Below are 19,545 nucleotides of genomic sequence, written 5' to 3'. Positions count from 1 at the left end.
TTTATTTAACCAAGAATAAAACAATTATTATTATTTTATAAACCACAACTATTGATGCTGATAACGCGAAAATGTATCACATATTTGGCTTGATTTACATATATTATTTCCCTATTTTATCTTAATTATGTTGTTTTATGTTGGTATTATGCTGGTATTTTCATTGTTTTAGGTTTAATGTTCGTTTTGAGGACTATTTGTGAAAAGGAGAAGAAATGGAGCTAAAATGACTACTAATTGTGCCTAAAAGATGAAAAATGGGTGCTGAAGTGAAAAGAAGGTGCAAAGAAGACCCAATTTTGCAAAGATGCAAGCCCATACCACAAAGAATGAAGAAATGAAAATAATATATATATATATATATATATATATATATATATATATATATAATATATATATATATATATATATATATATATATATATATAAATATATAATATATATATTATATATAAGAACGTGGGCCCCATGTCACATTAATATATATATTAAATATATATATATATATATATATATATATATATATATATATATATATATATATATATATATATATATATATATATATATATATATAATGTGACACATATATAGTGACGTGAGGTCACTTTTATATATATATATATATATATATATATATATATATATATATATATATATATATATATATATATATATATATTGGTTAAACATGGAGACGTCCGTCTCCTATATATTAGGGGGCCACGTCTCCTCAGGAGACGCCCGTCTTCTCCCACTAGGTCCACTTGAGACGCACGTCTCAAGTCTGTTTTGAAAGTGGAGAATTACACGCCGCAACGTAGTTCTGCAGAGTCAATTAATGTGCTACATTTTAGGAGAAAAAAGGGGACCAGCTAGAATAAGCAGTTACCACAAAGAGCACTATATAAAGAACCAAATATTCACGTAAAAGGGGTTGGACCATGCTTAGTCCCAGCCACTATTTTATCAGTATTATTTTCCTTTCATTCCAGCAATTTTAATTCCAGCTTTTATTTCTACTTTCGTTCATATTTTCTCACAACAATTTCTACACCGGAAATTGTTGTGAATCTTTAACTGATCTAACCTTACGTTAGATTTGGTTTTTATTTTCCTTGCCTTTAATTTTACGCCCAATAATATTTGAAGAACAATCTAGCCAACCTGTGGCAGAGGTTCGAGTACTGCAAGATTCATATTTATTTCATTCAGGTTTATTATTTACTACCTTTATATTATTTATTTGCATGATATATTATATGCCAATTAATATGCCTATTATTATGAACCGAATCTATTTATGCATGTTTAACCATATTAATATGTCTGGCTAATTTATTTAGATGTCGGTATGTAAAGTAAGTTAACCGTGGGATCCGAAATAAATTGGCTTAATTATGCTTTATTAAATATCACTTGTTTTTGGTTTATATGTCTAATTTAATTAGTAAGTCTTAAAATCAATAGAGCGAAAGTTTGAGGTTTTAAGACGGTCAAAGGTTAAAATCAATAGAGCGAAAGTTTGAGATCTTTAACTGGATAGTAGACATAGGGCATTAGTTTTAAGGATGGCGAAAGCGTATTAAAACTAATTAGAACTTATTTATTTTCAAAAAGTGTTTTTAAACCCACACGGGATGGCGAAAGCGTACGTTAGGGATATTAGCATGTTCCGAGTCAACAGAGCGAGAGTTTGAGATTAGGAGATTTAAGTAGATAACGACTTCATAAAACAAGCATTTTATTAACTACGTTGTTTCCAAAAAGCGTTTCTAAATCTGGTGGGATGGCGAGAGCGTACATTATGAGTTAGGATCGTAGTCTGAATCAATAGAGCGAGAGTTTGAGAGGAGGACTTTTAAATAACATAGTTAGTAAAGATCTTTGATTTAATTAGAATCTGGCCAATGGAACTTCGGATCACCTTAGTTAGACGAACTACATACCGATATCCGCACATTTATATTTTATTTAGATTTAGGATTTTAGTTTCCCCTTAAACAAAACCTATTATCATTAGCCTTAGATTTACATAGTAACTTTAGATAACGGTAGATCGATTTATAGTCCCTTTGGATTCGATATCTTTTAAAACTACACGACACGACTGTGCACTTGCAGTTATCCCGACTAATAGACACGCAAAGTCGCGATCAAGTTTTTGGCGCCGTTGCCGGGGACTATTCAAGTCGATATCGTAACTCTTTTAGTTACACCGTAGAGACTAAGGCATTTTTTTTCTTTCTTTTCATTTACTACTATGTATCACCCAAACTTTTTCTATAACCCCCACTCCCAGTATTTCGAGGAATCACCTGGATCCTATAAATCCGATCTCGAAATACTATTGGAGAATTTCAATGGTGCGCCACCAATTCATTCTTGCCCAAATCACCTCTGCAACTCCCAATCTCAACATTTCGAGGAACCACAAGAAACCTATAATCCAAACCTCGAAACATTAATTGGGGATTACAGTTCGACACTAGCTTATCCTCAACCAAATTCCCTCTCCAACTATCAATCCCAACATTTTGAGGAGTCGCAAGAATTTTATAATTCCAACCAAACTTATCCTCAACTGAATTTCCTCTACGATCACCACGCCCAATATTTCGAGGAACCACAAGAATCCTATAATTCTAACCCCGAAGCATTAATAGAGGATTTCAGTGCAACACAAACTTATCATCAACCGAATTCTCTCTACGATCACCACGCCCAACATTTCAAGGAGTCGCAAGATTATCATAAATCCAACCTCGAAATCTTAATGGAGGAATTCATTGAAGCACAAACTCTCTCTAGGCTAGAATCTATGATGACGAAGCACTTTGAGGAAACGCAAAACGCAACGCTAACTCCCTTTGAAGAACCTCAAGAATCCCATAATTTTAACTTCAAAACATCAATGGAGGATGCCGACGAGACGCTAACTCACTCTAGATTAGAAGCCATGATGGAGCACTTTGTAGAGACACAAACCGTCCAAAACCAAGAGTTTATCAAACAAAGTCTTCAAAACAATGAAACCCTTAGGCAACTGACCACTATGGTTGAGTCCCTCGCGACTCACAACATGGCATTAGAGACTCAAATCGCCCAACTTGAACAAAAGCCACTAGGAGACTTACTTGAGGAGTATATTGACATAACCATTAGTGAAGAACAAATTGAAATTCCTGAGGAGAGTGATAATGCGATTGAGGAGAGTGATAATGAGATTGAGGAGAGTGATTATGAGATTGAGGAGAGTGATAATGTGGTTGAAGAGATATCTAGTGAGAAAAGAGTGGAGATTGAGAAAAATCCACCAACACCATCTGAAAGGGAGGTTGTAGAAGAGGTAGAGAGGGAAACACCTATTGTTATTCCTCTTCCCTATACCCCACCGATTTCTTTCCCGCAAAGTTTTGTGGAAGCTAAGGTAGACTCCAAATCCATAATGTATGTGAAGATATTGGAAAATATCCACACTAATGCACCCTTATTTGAAGTCTTGCATAAAAAGAGAAATTTAGACGACCATGAAACTAAGGATATCATTAGTGATAGGAGGGTAAGGTTAACCTTTGAGGTGGTGGATAATATCACTAAGCCCGAACTCAAAAAGCTGGTACTTAGGATCAATCCAGAACCGCCACCATGATTTCAAAAGAATGAACCACCCCACAGAAGAAAGAAAAGAAAAGGTGAGGGATATGTGAGATGGCTTGATAAGTGGCCATGGAAAACGAGGTTTGTTAAAATTTCAACCAAGGAGGCATTATCGAGAGAACCACCTTGAGTGCTTGCACTCTTAAACCGTCGAGCTATCGACGTTAAACAAAGCGCTGCGTGGGAGGCAACCCACGAGTTTTCAGTTTAATGTTTTCCTTTTATTGTTTGAACTTGCAGATAATAAAGATATGGATCACTTGTCACGTCTCGACCATATCTAGGCGAAAAATCTATAGACGATCATCTCAAAGATGAATGGGTCTCCACGCACATTCCTACGAGTGTTGCTGCTGGTGGTGACACCGTTGATGAGCATGATAGGAGAAGATATTTCCTCCGGACGCGGAGCGGATTTGGTCGTAATAGCTCACCGGTAGCATCCATATAGGTTCTGTCTTTTCTTCTCCATCTTGGCTCGAAACATTGAGGACAATGTTTGGTTTAAGTGTGGGGGAGAAGCTTTACCGCTTTCATTTGTTACTTTATTTTTTTTAGCTATGTTGTCAAGTCTTTATATATGATTTTCTGTTGTTATCGAATTTCCCCAAAATTTGAAAATTTTAACCTCCAACTAAAAATTTGAATTTTGACGCATGGCATACACACTCTGAAAGTATAAAGGTTGTCACACTTTAGGCATTGTTAGAAAGACTTGGAGATGTTTCAACAACATCGATACCGTCCTGACACCCTAAACCCCCTCTTTATGTGATATCAATTTGGATGCCCATTATGTCGAGACCTTAGGCTCAAGTTTTCAAAGTAGCTCTTAAGTAGTTTATATTAGCAGTCGGCACCATCTTAAGCACAAACTACGTAGGGATTCGATGAATATAAGTGAATGATCCTGTTTTTAATAGATAAATGATTTGATTGAAAAAAAATAACCCTCTAAGTTAGGTGACCCTCACCCGGTCATTTAGCCTAACGGTTGTTACGCATATAAGGATTTAATAATTAGCACCCACTGTTGGTTGGCCTAGAGGTCACTGGTACTGGGCTTGGTAGGGTGGACTACGGTCTGATCCCCCGCAACCGCAGTTGGGAAATATGGGGCTTCGCCATTTAAAAAACCAGAACCCCGTGCTAAAGAAAAGAAAAGGATCATAGTCGCTAACCGATTTCCCCTACCATGTGAGTGTACGGATAACGGGCTTAATGTGATTGTGCTTGAATGAAAAGAGTGAAAGAAAAAACGAGAGATATAGGTTGAGTTATAATAGCATAATTCGAATTGGTTTGCATAAGGAGGGAGTTTTGGAACATTGTGTCGTCACGGTATCCTTGGTGTTGATATATACTACCTATCGATGTAACATTTGCCTATCACAAATATGATTAGGAGTTGTGTCATGCCCTTGTTTCGAATCTTGCTTAATCATTTTCTTTTACCGTGTGGTTGATTGCTTGAGGACAAGCAATGGTTTAAGTGTGGGGGTATTTGATAACGCGAAAATGTATCACATATTTGGCTTGATTTACATATATTATTTTGTTGTTTTATGTTGGTATTATGCTGGTATTTTCATTGTTTTAGGTTTTATGTTCGTTTTGAGGACTATTTGTGAAAAGGAGAAGAAATGGAGCTAAAATGACTACTAATTGTGCCTAAAAGATGAAAAATGAGTGCTGAAGTGAAAAGAAGGTGCAAAGAAGACCCAATTTTGCAAAGATGCAAGCCCATACCACAAAGAATGAAGAAATGAAAATAATATATATATATATATATATATATATATATATATATATATATATATATATATATATATATATATAATATATATATATATAAAAATATAATATATATTATATATAAGAACGTGGGCCCCATGTCACATTAATATATATATTATATATATATATATATATATATATATATATATATATATATATATATATATATATATATATATAATGTGACACATATATAGTGACGTGAGGTCACTTTTATATATATATATATATATATATATATATATATATATATATATATATATATATATATATATATATTGGTTAAACATGGAGACGTCCGTCTCCTACATATTAGGGGGCCACGTCTCCTCAGGAGACGCCCGTCTTCTCCCACTAGGTCCACTTGAGACGCACGTCTCAAGTCTGTTTTGAAAGTGGAGAATTACACGCCGCAACGTACTTCTGCAGAGTCAATTAATGTGCTACATTTTAGGAGAAAAAAGGGGATCAGCTAGAATAAGCAGTTACCACAAAGAGCACTATATAAAGAACCAAATATTCACGTAAAAGAGGTTGGACCATGCTTAGTCCCAGCCACTATTTTATCAGTATTATTTTCCTTTCATTCCAGCAATTTTAATTCCAGCTTTTATTTCTACTTTCGTTCATATTTTCTCACAACAATTTCTACACCGGAAATTGTTGTGAATCTTTAACTGATCTAACCTTACGTTAGATTTGGTTTTTATTTTCCTTGCCTTTAATTTTACGCCCAATAATATTTGAAGAACAATCTAGCCAACCTGTGGCGGAGGTTCGAGTACTGCAAGATTCATATTTATTTCATTCAGGTTTATTATTTACTGCTTTTATATTATTTATTTGCATGATATATTATATGCCAATTAATATGCCTATTATTATGAACCGAATCTATTTATGCATGTTTAACCATATTAATATGTCTGGCTAATTTATTTAGATGTCGGTATGTAAAGTAAGTTAACCGTGGGATCCGAAATAAATTGGCTTAATTATGCTTTATTAAATATCACTTGTTTTTGGTTTATATGTCTAATTTAATTAGTAAGTCTTAAAATCAATAGAGCGAAAGTTTGAGGTTTTAAGACGGTCAAAGGTTAAAATCAATAGAGCAAAAGTTTGAGATCTTTAACTGGATAGTAGACATAGGGCATTAGTTTTAAGGATGGCGAAAGCGTATTAAAACTAATTAGAACTTATTTATTTTCAAAAAGTGTTTTTAAACCCACACGGGATGGCGAAAGCGTACGTTAGGGATATTAGCATGTTCCGAGTCAACAGAGCGAGAGTTTGAGATTAGGAGATTTAAGTAGATAACGACTTCATAAAACAAGCATTTTATTAACTACGTTGTTTCCAAAAAGCGTTTCTAAATCTGGTGGGATGGCGAGAGCGTACATTATGAGTTAGGATCGTAGTCTGAATCAATAGAGCGAGAGTTTGAGAGGAGGACTTTTAAATAACATAGTTAGTAAAGATCTTTGATTTAATTAGAATCTGGCCAATGGAACTTCGGATCACCTTAGTTAGACGAACTACATACCGATATCCGCGCATTTATATTTTATTTAGATTTAGGATTTTAGTTTCCCCTTAAACAAAACCTATTATCATTAGCCTTAGCTTTACATAGTAACTTTAGATAACGGTAGATCGATTTATAGTCCCTGTGGATTCGATATCTTTTAAAACTACACGACACGACTGTGCACTTGCAGTTATCCCGACTAATAGACACGCAAAGTCGCGTTCAGATGCATAAAAAAGAGGGGGGAAAAACATTTGAGAACATAATAATGAAAGTTGCATAATTTTGTTTTTTTTTTTGAAAGGCCAAATAAAGATATATTAAAAATTAGTTAAGGCATAAGGAATGCCAAAACCAATAATAATACATAGTTTTTCCTGATACAATAATTCAAAACAGCACCTACACTATTAAACAAATCAATATATGTGCTCCTAACTTGAACTCCAAAATAGAATACTACCAAACTTAAGATCCAGCTCTGTTATAGCCTCCCTGCAAAGATACTTTGCCAAAATTATAATTGAGATTTACAGTAAATTCCCATTTCCACCTATTATATTGAAATCAATTCTCTCCTCCTGCCTTGGACACCAATTGAAAATGCTGAATGAAGAGATTAATAATATTAACACCACAACTTCAATAAACAAAATTCTCAGCCAAAGGTATATCATGCTATCTAAATCAAAAAGTTTGAGACTATGAATATCCTCCACAGTTGCAGAATTGCACCAATTTAATCCCACTTGGTTCCTTAGACGAGACATCAAATTCATCGATCAACCAAAACCAGACCTGGCCCGTTATAATCGAACCGTAGACAGCATCACAGGATCCTTCTGACACTATAAACACTCTGAACTCCTAGACAAGCTTCCATATTCTAACTCCATATGAATATACCATTTTCAGAGTTCTCAAACTACCGCTGCCCACGAGGATATCGACGTGCTCCAAGAGATGATTAAAAGAAAAATTTATAAGGCAAATAGCAGTAGGCATAATTCCACCAGTTTCAATATTAGCATGTCATAACCACTCATATCATGCAAGTAAAGACACAGAGGCCATTGTACCTTGCAACAATGAAAATTCCAGCCTCTAGATCTTGTCACCCAACAAAAACCCGACATGCCGCAGATCTCCAATGCTACTGATACCGAAGCCTCTGATACTCGCTCCACACACAAACAATCCCGACTTGATGGAAAAGCAACAGCTACACCCAAACCTCGATCAACACCGGTCCACGCACCCAAGGCAAGGCCTGGGATTTAAAAACCATTGTCCTATATTGAATTCCAGACTGTGTGCTTTAAATCTCAGCCAATTCCAAGACATTCTTTTCACTGTCTCGACTACTTGTTCAACATTGAATTCCTTGTTGTTGAATAGCTTCTCATTTCGTGCCTTCCAAATACTCCAAATTCCCGCTGACCAAATTGTTTTGAGCCTATTAGCGAATATTCTCCCCCCACCAAGCAGACCTTCAAACTGTTCCAAATGCGAAAATCCTTCATTCTGGAACGCGGTATGAATCCCAACCCATCTACTAATCCTGCACCAAATACCTGCAAACACAGGACACTAAAAAAATAGATGAGATATTGTCTCTTCCGCTCCGCATTCACCTACACAGTGGATATCACCTTGATCAATAGCCCCTCTCCTATATAGGTTCACTTTTGACGCTATCCTATTCTGAAATAATTGCCATACAAAGCATGAAACTTTCATCGATATTGAAATATGCCAAGCCTTTGCCAGTTTCGGTTCAGCCATCCCCTCCCTTCCCGACATGATTTTCTTGTACGCTTCTTTAACTGAAAATGAATCAACTGATGTTGTTATTCCTGAATCTAACGAATTTATGTCTCTCCACCATATCGAGCTGTTATTATTCTCACGACTAATTACTGCGTCACTCACACCATATCGGTTAACCAATGCTCTATACCACAGACCTTCATTTTCAGTTCTGGTTTTCCAATCCCATTTGCTTAACAGGGCATTGTTGAATGCCTTCAAATTTTTTATCCCTAGACCCCCCCTCTTCTATAGGTCTGCACACCTTTTCCCATTTCACCCAACATATTTTCCTCTCATCCTCACTCCCTCCCCAAAGAAATTGTTTAAAAAGAGATTCTTGATTAGATATAATACCTGCCGGAGCTTTGAAGAAAGAAAAAAATAGACTGGGATAGCAGACAACACTGACTTTAATATTATCACCCTTCCTCCGATGGACAGATTCTTGTGCTTCCAACTCGATAGCCTGGCTCGCACTACGTCAATTACCGGCTGCCATGAAGCTTATCTCCTCGGGTTTGCTCCAATTGGAAGTCCTAGGTATTTAAATGTATTGTTTCCCACTTTACAATTTAGAATGTCTGCCGCTTCTTTGATCCAAGCATGTGCAATGTTAATTCCTACCAGAAGACTTTTATGGAAGTTAACACTAAGGCCCGACATCAATTCAAACAACTTCAGATTTGCCCGTATAACTTTTTACCGGTTGCATAATTTTGTACCATTTGAGTCAAATATAATAATGTAAGAGTTTTTTTGATGATAATGATATAATTTAAAATTAATTCTTCAAATAATAACTAAGATGATGTTATAGTTGAAAATGATTTTCTTGAATTCGGTATATTAAAATATTGTTGACCTCTCAATAAATACTATATTGTTTATAAAAGTTTCAGCCTTATCTTTTATTTGGGTGAATTATGCTTGAATATAAAACTCACCGAAAAATTAAAGTATCACCAATTTAAATTTAAGAAACTAAATTTTTTACATATGTCACCAACATAATTCTGTTTCATGAAACAGGCTTTGCGGTGGGACCTTCAACGTGATATTGAAGGCCAGCTTTCCTAATCAGTGACATAAAACGTCACATTGAGTTTTTGTTTTTATATAAAATAAAATCAAAATAATCATTCTCTTTCTTCTAATCTTTATTATTCCTTTTCTTATTATAAACAAATAAAAGTAAAAATTCTCTTTACCCAATGCAACAACAATTTCAAATTATTGAAGTTGAAGCAAGAGAAAGCCGGAGCACAGTGCTGCCTCTTTCGTTTTCAATTTCAAATTTTTTATTTTTCGTAAAAAAATAGGTTTAATTTCATACTGACGCACCTTGTCTTCTTTATAACGGTCGGATGATCCGAAAAACGGCCTATATTCACGCCGTTAAACTCCCAATCATAGTCAATTACCGTCACTTTAATTTTCAAACGCCCCGTAACGGAACTGTAACGGACTTTAAATTCAATTTTTTAACCTTTTTTAAAATCATTTCCATCTACACAAATCATTTTTTTTCCTTTTTTCAGCTCACAAAAAGACGCTCTTTCTTCACCACACACACAAGCTTTCTCTATAGTAAACAATTTAAAAAACTTAACAAATTAAAAAAAAAAAAGTGCTTCTCTAGTGCTTTTGCAGTGAAGTGCAATTTATAGTGTTTTTAAGTCTTTGACTTGAAGCTTTCTTTCTCACGTGAAATTCTGTTTTGAATAGAACACTCTAGAATCGATTAATTGAAAAGCCGGCACTATCACTGTAAGTTCCGATTTCGATTTTCAATTATCAATCATCAATTTTCAATTCCACATTGTTCTCTTTAACCGTTTCTTCGTTTTTCGATCCGTGAAATTCTTCAATCTTCGCATTCACTCTGTAATCGCAGATCGTACACCGAAATCGTTATTGATATCGTTATTGTTGTTGTTGTTTTGATTATCGTTATTGAAAATTTTTACTGAGATTAGTTTAATTTGTTTAGGTTTCGTTTTCGTTTTCATCGATTAGGATTTGATTTGGTTGAGATTGGAAGTTGGAAGTGTAATGGAGGTTCAACAGAAAAGAGGTGGTGGATTGGTGCCGCTATCGCCGTCGCAGACGCCGCGTTCTACTGATAAGCCGGCGCGAGATCTGCGATCTGCTGATTCAAATTCGAGTGGTTATAATAAGTATGATAAAGAGAAAGGAGTCAATGTTCAGGTTCTGGTTCGGTGCAGGTGAGTTTGACTCGTTCTGACTTGGTACTGAGTTGATGATTGAGTTTGTTACTGGTTTTGAACTAAGGTGATCGGTTTTTTTTTTGCAGGCCGTTGAATGAAGATGAAATTCGACTTCATACACCTGTTGTGATTTCGTGTAATGAGGGAAGAAGAGAAGTTGCGGCTGTACAGAGTATTGCTAATAAGCAGATCGATAGAACCTTTGCATTTGACAAGGTTTTTATGCGTTTTGACTACATGATTGAATTGTATATTTAAAATGATAGATAGTTTATTTGATGTTGTTTTCATTTTGCTATCTGCATTTTGCAAAAGGAAAAATATGTTTCTTAATTGAGTCATTTTTTAGCTCTTGAAAAGGATATTTAAGGAAGAGAATTTTACTAATTCTGCATTCAGATTTCCGGCTATGATATAGCAGCATTCAACATTGAATTTTGTGTATGAATTTCATTAATTATTATGGCAAATATTTTGTAGTAACTCTCTTATGTATTTAGTTTTTATTGGTCTAGGTGTTTGGCCCTACCTCTCAACAGAAAGAACTGTATGATCAGGCAGTGTCTCCTATTGTGTATGAAGTGCTTGAAGGCTATAACTGTACAATTTTTGCATATGGTCAGACAGGAACAGGGAAGACATACACAATGGAAGGAGGTGCAATAAAGAAGGTAATTCATGCAATGCCGGCTTCTCTCTCTGTGATTATAGTTTATAATTCTTGATATTTTCTCATGGCTCTCTGCTAAAAAATTAAAATGCATTTGTATGTACTTGATTTCGTAGAATGGTGAATTTCCAAGTGATGCTGGTGTCATTCCAAGATCTGTGAAGCAGATTTTTGATATATTAGAAGCTCAGAGTGCTGAATACAGCATGAAAGTAACATTTTTGGAGCTTTACAATGAGGAAATAAGTGATCTTTTGGCCCCTGAGGAGACTACAAGATTTGTAGATGACAAGTCTAAGAAACCCATTGCTTTAATGGAAGATGGGAAAGGGGGTGTGCTTGTCAGAGGATTAGAAGAAGAGATCGTTTGCACTGCAAATGAAATTTACAAGATATTGGAAAAAGGTTCTGCGAAAAGGCGTACTGCCGAGACTCTTCTGAACAAGCAAAGTAGCCGTTCTCACTCCATATTTTCTATTACAATTCATATTAAGGAATGTACTCCGGAAGGGGAAGAAATGATTAAATGTGGGAAGTTAAATCTTGTGGACCTCGCAGGCTCTGAGAACATTTCACGTTCTGGTGCAAGAGAGGTACAGATGATTAGCTAAATTTGAGTTAACACACGCTTTTCGAAGAGATTATTCGCAATAATATAAAAACCCGATTGTGATGCGCATATGTTATGGCAGATTACTGATTTAGTGTGATGCAGATATTATTGACTGTTTTAGAAGTATACACTCATAAAAAATTGAATTACCCTGAAGCTGTCCATTCATTTCTTTTCTCGGCTGGCATTATCTGAATACAAGAGAATGTCTCCATAGCTTTAGAGTTTCACCAAAATATACTTGCAGGGTCGAGCAAGAGAGGCTGGGGAGATAAATAAAAGCTTGCTTACACTTGGTCGAGTGATCAATGCTCTGGTTGAGCACTCAGGTCATGTTCCATATAGGTATAAACTGTTGCAAATTAGTATCTAGTTAATTCTCATTGACATTTTCCTGTTGTTTTTAAATTTGGAGGATGATTTTTATATTAAAGATATGTCTTGTTCTACCAGAGATAGCAAGTTAACCAGGCTGTTGAGGGATTCTTTGGGTGGTAAGACCAAGACATGCATTATTGCCACAGTATCACCTTCCATTCACTGTCTTGAAGAAACACTCAGTACCTTGGATTATGCACACCGAGCTAAAAATATCAAGAACAAACCAGAGGTCACTTTCACGTTTGCTCCACTTTGGTCAATCTTTTACTCTTTTTATCAATCAGAAAAGTACATCTAATATCAAGCTTTTTTTTTTCAGGTTAATCAGAAAATGATGAAGTCTGCAATGATTAAAGATTTGTATTCTGAAATTGACAGACTAAAGCAAGGTTGCTAACTGTTCCGTTATTAATTAATTTCTGTAACTATGTTTTTTCCTTCTGTTTTTTTTTCTCTAAATAGAAAAGAAAAAAAACGTATGTTGGTCAACTTGCTTCCCTCCCTCCTTTTACCGTTCAGTGCTGAAATCTGTTATTTTCATTTATGCAGAGGTGTATGCTGCAAGAGAGAAAAATGGAATCTATATTCCACGCGATCGTTACCTTCACGAAGAAGCTGAGAAGAAGGTTCCTTCAAAGTGTTTTAACTGTTTTATATGAATTTTAAATACTGTTATAATTTTGGAATCATTGCTAATCCTAAATTTTTACAATGTCAATCTAGGCCATGACTGAAAAGATAGAACGAATGGAACTAGATGCAGACTCAAAGGATAAGGTATATTCCTTTCTTAATTATTCTGGGTGTCGATAATGATTGTTTAGCTATTGAAACAAGAATATGGATGTGTGCAGAACCTGGTGGAACTTCAAGAGCTCTACAATTCTCAGCAACTTTTGACTGCTGAATTAAGCGAGAAACTTGAAAAAACTGAGGTAAGAGTTGCCGTGCGAAGTCACTTCATTCTTTTGTCTGGACTTCTGATCTGGTCTAGAATAAGACTTAAATTCTTGTATTTGTATTCTCAGAGAAGTCTAGAGGAAACTGAACAGACATTATTTGATCTCGAGGAAAGGCACAAACAAGCAAATGCAACAATTAAGGAAAAGGAGTTTTTGATATCAAATCTCCTAAAATCTGGTTAGTCAATTTGTTTATTCCCTTTCTCAGATTAGTTGAATATCATTTGTCTCATGTCGGAATAGTTATAGTTCAGCTTTATGTTACTGCACAGGCAATACTATATACTTCATTTTATTTACTCTTTACCATTTGTCATGCCTTTTCTAGAGAAAGAACTGGTAGAACGTGCAATTGAACTACGAGCAGAGCTTGAGAATGCTGCATCGGATGTGTCAAATCTGTTTTCCAAAATTGGTTAGTATAATGCTCTAGTGATTTTTTATGGGGTCCCCATTCCCCAGTTGGAGAATTTCCTACCTATTACATCAGTCATAAATTTCCTTTTTCAACCTTAGAGCGCAAGGATAAAATTGAAGAAGGAAACAGGGTGCTTATCCAGCAATTCCAGTCCCAGTTAGCTCAGCAACTTGAAGCTTTGCATAAGACAGTTTCAGCATCTGTAATGCATCAAGAGCAGCAACTGAAGGATATGGAAGAAGATATGCAGTCTTTTGTATCAACAAAATCAGAGGTGGCTATTCCGGATGACACAGTTACACGATTGCTATTTAAACTTCAATTTTCAGATTTACTGACTTCGATTTGATTTATGCTTCTGAAGTCTACTGAAGATCTTAAAGTAAGGGTGGGAGAGTTGAAAAACATGTATGGTTCTGGAATTAAAGCTTTGGATAATCTAGCCGAGGAGCTTAAAGGAAATAACCAATTAACGTATGAAGACTTGAAATCTGAAGTCGCTAAGCATTCATCTGCCTTGGAGGATGTAAGTGGTCTATTATCCTCCTTAAAAGTCGTTTTTACTTAAACTTTTTTGTCTTGTTTAACTTAAATTATGTGCTTCAGCTTTTTAAAGGAATCGCCTTAGAAGCTGATTCATTACTGAATGATCTTCAAAATAGTCTCCACAAGCAAGAGGCCAATTTAACATCTTATGCTCATCAACAGCGAGAGGTCTGTATTTTTTGTTGGTTGACCGAACATCTGTGATATATTTTTGGCTGATTGAACTTATGAGATAGAGTTTCTGAATTCTTTGCTATTGCATGCAGGCACATGCCAGAGCAGTCGAGACTACACGTGCAGTATCTAAAATAACGATGAACTTTTTTGAGACAATAGACAGGCATGCATCAAGTTTGACCCAAATTGTGGAAGAAACACAAATTGTTAATGATCAGAAATTGAGCGAGCTTGAAAAGAAATTTGAGGTGACAACAATGTCTCTTTTCTGATAGACAAATCATAAAAAAAAGCTTTTACTTGTTTTCTTCTTTTAATCGTAATGTTTCTCATTCTTTACTCGGTGTAGGAGTGTACTCATATTTAAAAATGTTTTTACTTGTTTTCTTCTTTAAACTTTAATGTTTCTCATTCTTTACTTGGTGTAGGAGTGCACTGCTTATGAAGAAAAGCAACTGCTGGAGAAAGTAGCAGAAATGCTAGCAAGTTCAAATGCTAGAAAGAAAAAACTGGTAAGTTCTGTCTAAAACATGACAATTTTAGCCACACTGCATTCAAATAAAGTTAATGTGTTTTTGTACTTGTTAGGTTCAAATGGCCGTTAATGATCTTCGAGAAAGTGCAAACTGTAGAACCAGTAAATTGCAGCAAGAAGCATTAACCATGCAGGATTCCACTTCTTCTGTCAAGGCAGAATGGATGATTCACATGGAAAAAACAGAATCCAACTATCTTGAGGATACTTCTGCTGTGGAATCTGGAAAGCAAGATCTTGCAGAGGTTCTTCAAATCTGGTATGTACATTCTAGGGCATTGTATTTTGTCTCCAGGAAATGTCTCTTCTGTTTACTGAATCCTGTTGAACAAACAACCACAGCCTCAACAAGGCAGAAGTAGGTTCACAACAATGGAGAAATGCTCAAGAGTCATTGCTAAGTTTAGAGAAGAAAAATGCTGCATCCGTGGATACTATTGTTCGGTAAGTTTTGTAATGCCTATTACGTAAGAAAAAGTCAAAATACAATTCATTTTTTGTTAACCCTTTTCCCTATTGCTTTATTTCTAGGGGAGGAATGGAAGCTAATCAAGCTCTACGGGCCCGATTCTCAAGTGCTGTGTCAACTACTGTTGAAGATGCAGGAATAGCCAACAAGGATATTAACTCATCTATTGATCGTCAGTATCTGAAGTTATATATATGCGTGATTAGTGCATTAGCAGTTTTAAATATAAATTTCAACTTACAAAAGTTTAAATATTTGCAGATTCATTGCAACTTGATCATGAAGCTTGTGGGAATTTAAATTCCATGATTACCCCATGCTGTGGTGACTTGAGAGAATTGAAGGGTGGTCATTACCACAGAATTGTGGAGATAACTGAGAATGCGGGGAAATGTCTTCTCAATGAATACATGGTAAGAAAGAGACTCCATGCAACCATGCACAATTCCTCACCTGTTCATCCATTACAATATTTGTTGTTTACTAAATTCTAATTTTGAATGTTGTTTGAATGCCTAGGTTGACGAACCATCTTGTTCAACACCGACAAGAAGACTCTTCAATTTACCAAGTGTTTCATCCATAGAAGAGCTAAGAACACCATCTTTTGAGGAACTTTTGAAGGCATTCTGGGATGCGAAATCTCAGAAACAACCAAATGGAGATGTTAAACACATTGGTTCATATGAAGCTACTACTCCTACTCAATCAGTAAGAGATTCCAGAGTTCCTCTTACTGCTATTAATTAAGACCTTATTAATCAAGACCCTCGATATTCTGTAAATAGCATATTTGTTCAGATGTAATTCTATAAAATTATATATATTTATTTGTTATTATTTTTGGGAAATAGAGGAAAAATGTTACCTTTTTTATAGTTAGTATCGCTTCTGCAATTGTCCGTAGAGGTAAGAAATATAATTTTGGGAGTTTGCATAATGGTTTTTCATAAGCAAGATTCTGTTATAATTAAGCATTCCTATCACATTGAAGTCTGCAAATAAGTTAAAATTAAATAGTAGAGCTTTTTTTTTTAAAAGCAAATTGTAAGAATTGTACAATGTACTAATGAGATATGTTTTGGTACATGGACAAACACACCAGGAAAACAGATAAGGAACTAACTGAAAAAAGAAAAATGTGCATAACTCGACATATGGAGCCATGTTCTCATCGTGTTTGATCAAATAAAGTATTTTGCTTTGTTCATCCTCCTAAATACGTGTGCTGATGATGTGGGTGATACTTTACCATAAGTAAGAGACAAGGGGAGAATCCCATACATGGGAAAAACTGTTGGTACAACAGCCTGGTCACATGTGAAGAGATACTTCTCTTAGATGTAGGGTAAAGAGACAAGTTTTGGAAGTGGATAGGGACAGATTAATAGGTCCCAGGTCAAGGCTGTCTGTGATAAAAAGCTGCAGCTTGGAATTGGAAGTACTTGTTACATTCAAAAACTTATTTTTCTGTGTTTCAGTAATTGCTTGTAACATTACCATTGAATCATGTGGAAAACAAATGGAATCTCTCATCTGATAAGGATGGGTGATATGTGATGATGGCATCAGTACCACTTGGAATTGGACTTGACCAGGACCACAAATTTGTAGACTTGCCGGTTAATACTGTAATTATTGGTGGAAATAGGCCAGACCGACTAACAGGGGCATACGGTCTAACCTACACAGGCCCAGACCAGGCCAGATTTTTTTTTTTAAATAGAAAAGACTTAGACTTTTATAAAAACCTATTTAGCTAAAAAGACTAGACCACAAGCCATACAGAAAGCTTTTTAAGCCTTAGCTAAAAAGACTTTTGTTGATTTTAATGGACTGGATTGGTTTCTCTTTCTATGATCCTTAGTATTTATTTTAAATCAACATAAAAAGAGAAATCAATCTAGTCCATTAAAATCAACAAAATCAAAATTTAATGGTCGTGATTCATTGTTCTCATTTCTCATAATAACCAAGTGTTCTCACTTGAGTCGTCCCCTATGGGGATGACTCAGGTGAGAACACTTGGTTATTATGAGAAATGAGAACAATGAATCTCGACCATTAAATTTTGATTTTGTTGATTTTAATGGACTGGATTGGTTTCTCTTTCTATGATCCTTAGTATTTATTTTAAATCAACATAGAAAGAGAAATCAATCTAGTCCATTAAAATCAACAAAATCAAAATTTAATGGTCGTGATTCATTGTTCTCATTTCTCATAATAACCAAGTGTTCTCACTTGAGTCGTCCCCTATATATATATATATATATATATATATATATATATATATATATATATATATATATATATATATATATATATATATATATATATATATATATATATATATAATTATTGTTATAATATTGTATTCATACTTTGAATCAAAATACAAAAATTAAGCTTAGTCATTTTAATGAGCGGATGAAAATTAATCGCTATAACTTTATGAACAATGCCATAAGTTATTTTCTTAAGTTCTCTCAATTAAATAGTATAAAAAAATATGTTAATAGGTAAACTTGAATAAGTAAACGCAAATAAACATTTAGTCTTGTTAATCTTTTAATTTGTTAGTCTATTTAAACATTAGTTAAATTTCTTATTTACAAATGCTCAAATAATATAGGCTTTTATGTAGGCTCTTAGGCCAAACAGGCATTCGAAAAGGTCGGGCTTAAGCCTAAAAATATGCCTTTGATAGGCCAGGCTAAGGCTTTGAAATTTTGGACAGGCTTGACAAAGTCTAGCTCGGTTCAGCCTATTCCCACCCCTAACTGCAACTAAAGCTTAGAGAGCTTAAGCCTATGTTTGGAAACTAGTTGGATTGCCGCTACCGCACGTTCCTAATCATTTCTACCGTGATTTATGGAAGCAAGTATGTGTAGCTTTTAAAAAACGTGCGTTACTACCGTGGTTTCACTAAAAACCCAAACATAGGCTAAAACTACTAACCAAGAACATGAATAAAGTATGTGTATAGCGTGTTTTGATTTAGGTCCCCTGAAGTTTTTTTTATTTATTAAAGGCCCCTTATAAAAACATAAATTCTGGATTTACCACACCCTTTTATCCTATTTGCTTATTGGGCTTTGAAGCATTGGCCACGGTGGCATTCCTTTGCTGACTCACCCATTTTCTTCAATATATGATTCTAGGGTTTGTTGTCCCCTAAATTGGCTTCACCCACTTTCTTCATCGCGTGTCACCGTCCATCAATCAGAAGCATGGTTGGATGCAGTTCTCGTGGGAGCACTCTTGATTCAGCATCGTCTTATGGTTTGCCCAGATATGATTGTGGTAGAGCAATGAAGATGTGGGTCGCCAACACAGTGCCAAACCCCAACCGAAAGTTCTGGAAATGTCGAGGTGCTGGGGTGAGTTTGTTTCTGTAGAAATTTTAGAGCAAGTTTTGATTTTTCTTAATGCTAACACATGTGTAACTCGTTTTTTATAGACCAAGAATAGCTGTGAATTATTCCTATGGGATGATGAAATTGGAGACTTCAACAAAGGGGAAATTGTTATTCATCCATTTTGTAAGAAATGTGATGTACTAGAACTGCAATTGGAATCAGTAACAGGCAAGTTGAAGAAATTGAAGTTGAAGTTTGAAGCTCATAAAAGGAATAATATGCAGCTTAAGATAGCAATTGTGTTATGTTGTTTGATTATTGGTTTGTTTTACAATTTCATGTAATTTGTAGTTGGGTCAATATTGCCATTGTTTAGGCTTGAGG

At 35.1% G+C, this 19,545-nt stretch overlaps 1 protein-coding gene across 1 annotated transcript; it reads left to right on the top strand.

Moving 5' to 3' along the window:
- The first annotated feature begins 10,009 nt into the window (after positions 1-10,009).
- LOC131653871 (kinesin-like protein KIN-5D) lies at positions 10,010-16,738 on the top strand. The gene is made up of 23 exons (XM_058924193.1): positions 10,010-10,567; positions 10,791-11,025; positions 11,115-11,244; positions 11,544-11,699; positions 11,815-12,291; positions 12,559-12,656; positions 12,765-12,921; positions 13,012-13,081; positions 13,242-13,318; positions 13,416-13,469; positions 13,547-13,627; positions 13,721-13,832; positions 13,983-14,069; positions 14,171-14,346; positions 14,437-14,598; positions 14,679-14,786; positions 14,885-15,043; positions 15,224-15,307; positions 15,384-15,589; positions 15,673-15,774; positions 15,862-15,971; positions 16,061-16,212; positions 16,319-16,738. The coding sequence occupies exons 2-23, from the start codon at positions 10,853-10,855 to the stop codon at positions 16,547-16,549; spliced, it is 3,162 nt and encodes a 1,053-aa protein (XP_058780176.1). The 5' UTR covers positions 10,010-10,567; positions 10,791-10,852; the 3' UTR covers positions 16,550-16,738.
- Positions 16,739-19,545: the final 2,807 nt, after the last annotated feature.

Source organism: Vicia villosa, linkage group LG2 (genome assembly GCF_029867415.1).
Source record: "Vicia villosa cultivar HV-30 ecotype Madison, WI linkage group LG2, Vvil1.0, whole genome shotgun sequence".
Taxonomy (NCBI): domain Eukaryota; kingdom Viridiplantae; phylum Streptophyta; class Magnoliopsida; order Fabales; family Fabaceae; genus Vicia; species Vicia villosa.
Note: the sequence above shows the minus strand (reverse complement) of the source record. Positions and strands in the feature narration are given on the sequence as shown.

Coding starts and splice junctions, on each gene's coding strand:
- LOC131653871 (XM_058924193.1), top strand. CDS start 10,853: ATGGAGGTTCAACAGAAAAGAGGTGGTGGATTGGTGCCGCTATCGCCG. Junction 11,245..11,543: donor GAACCTTTGCATTTGACAAG/GTTTTTATGCGT, acceptor TTATTGGTCTAG/GTGTTTGGCCCTACCTCTCA. Junction 16,213..16,318: donor GTCTTCTCAATGAATACATG/GTAAGAAAGAGA, acceptor TTGAATGCCTAG/GTTGACGAACCATCTTGTTC.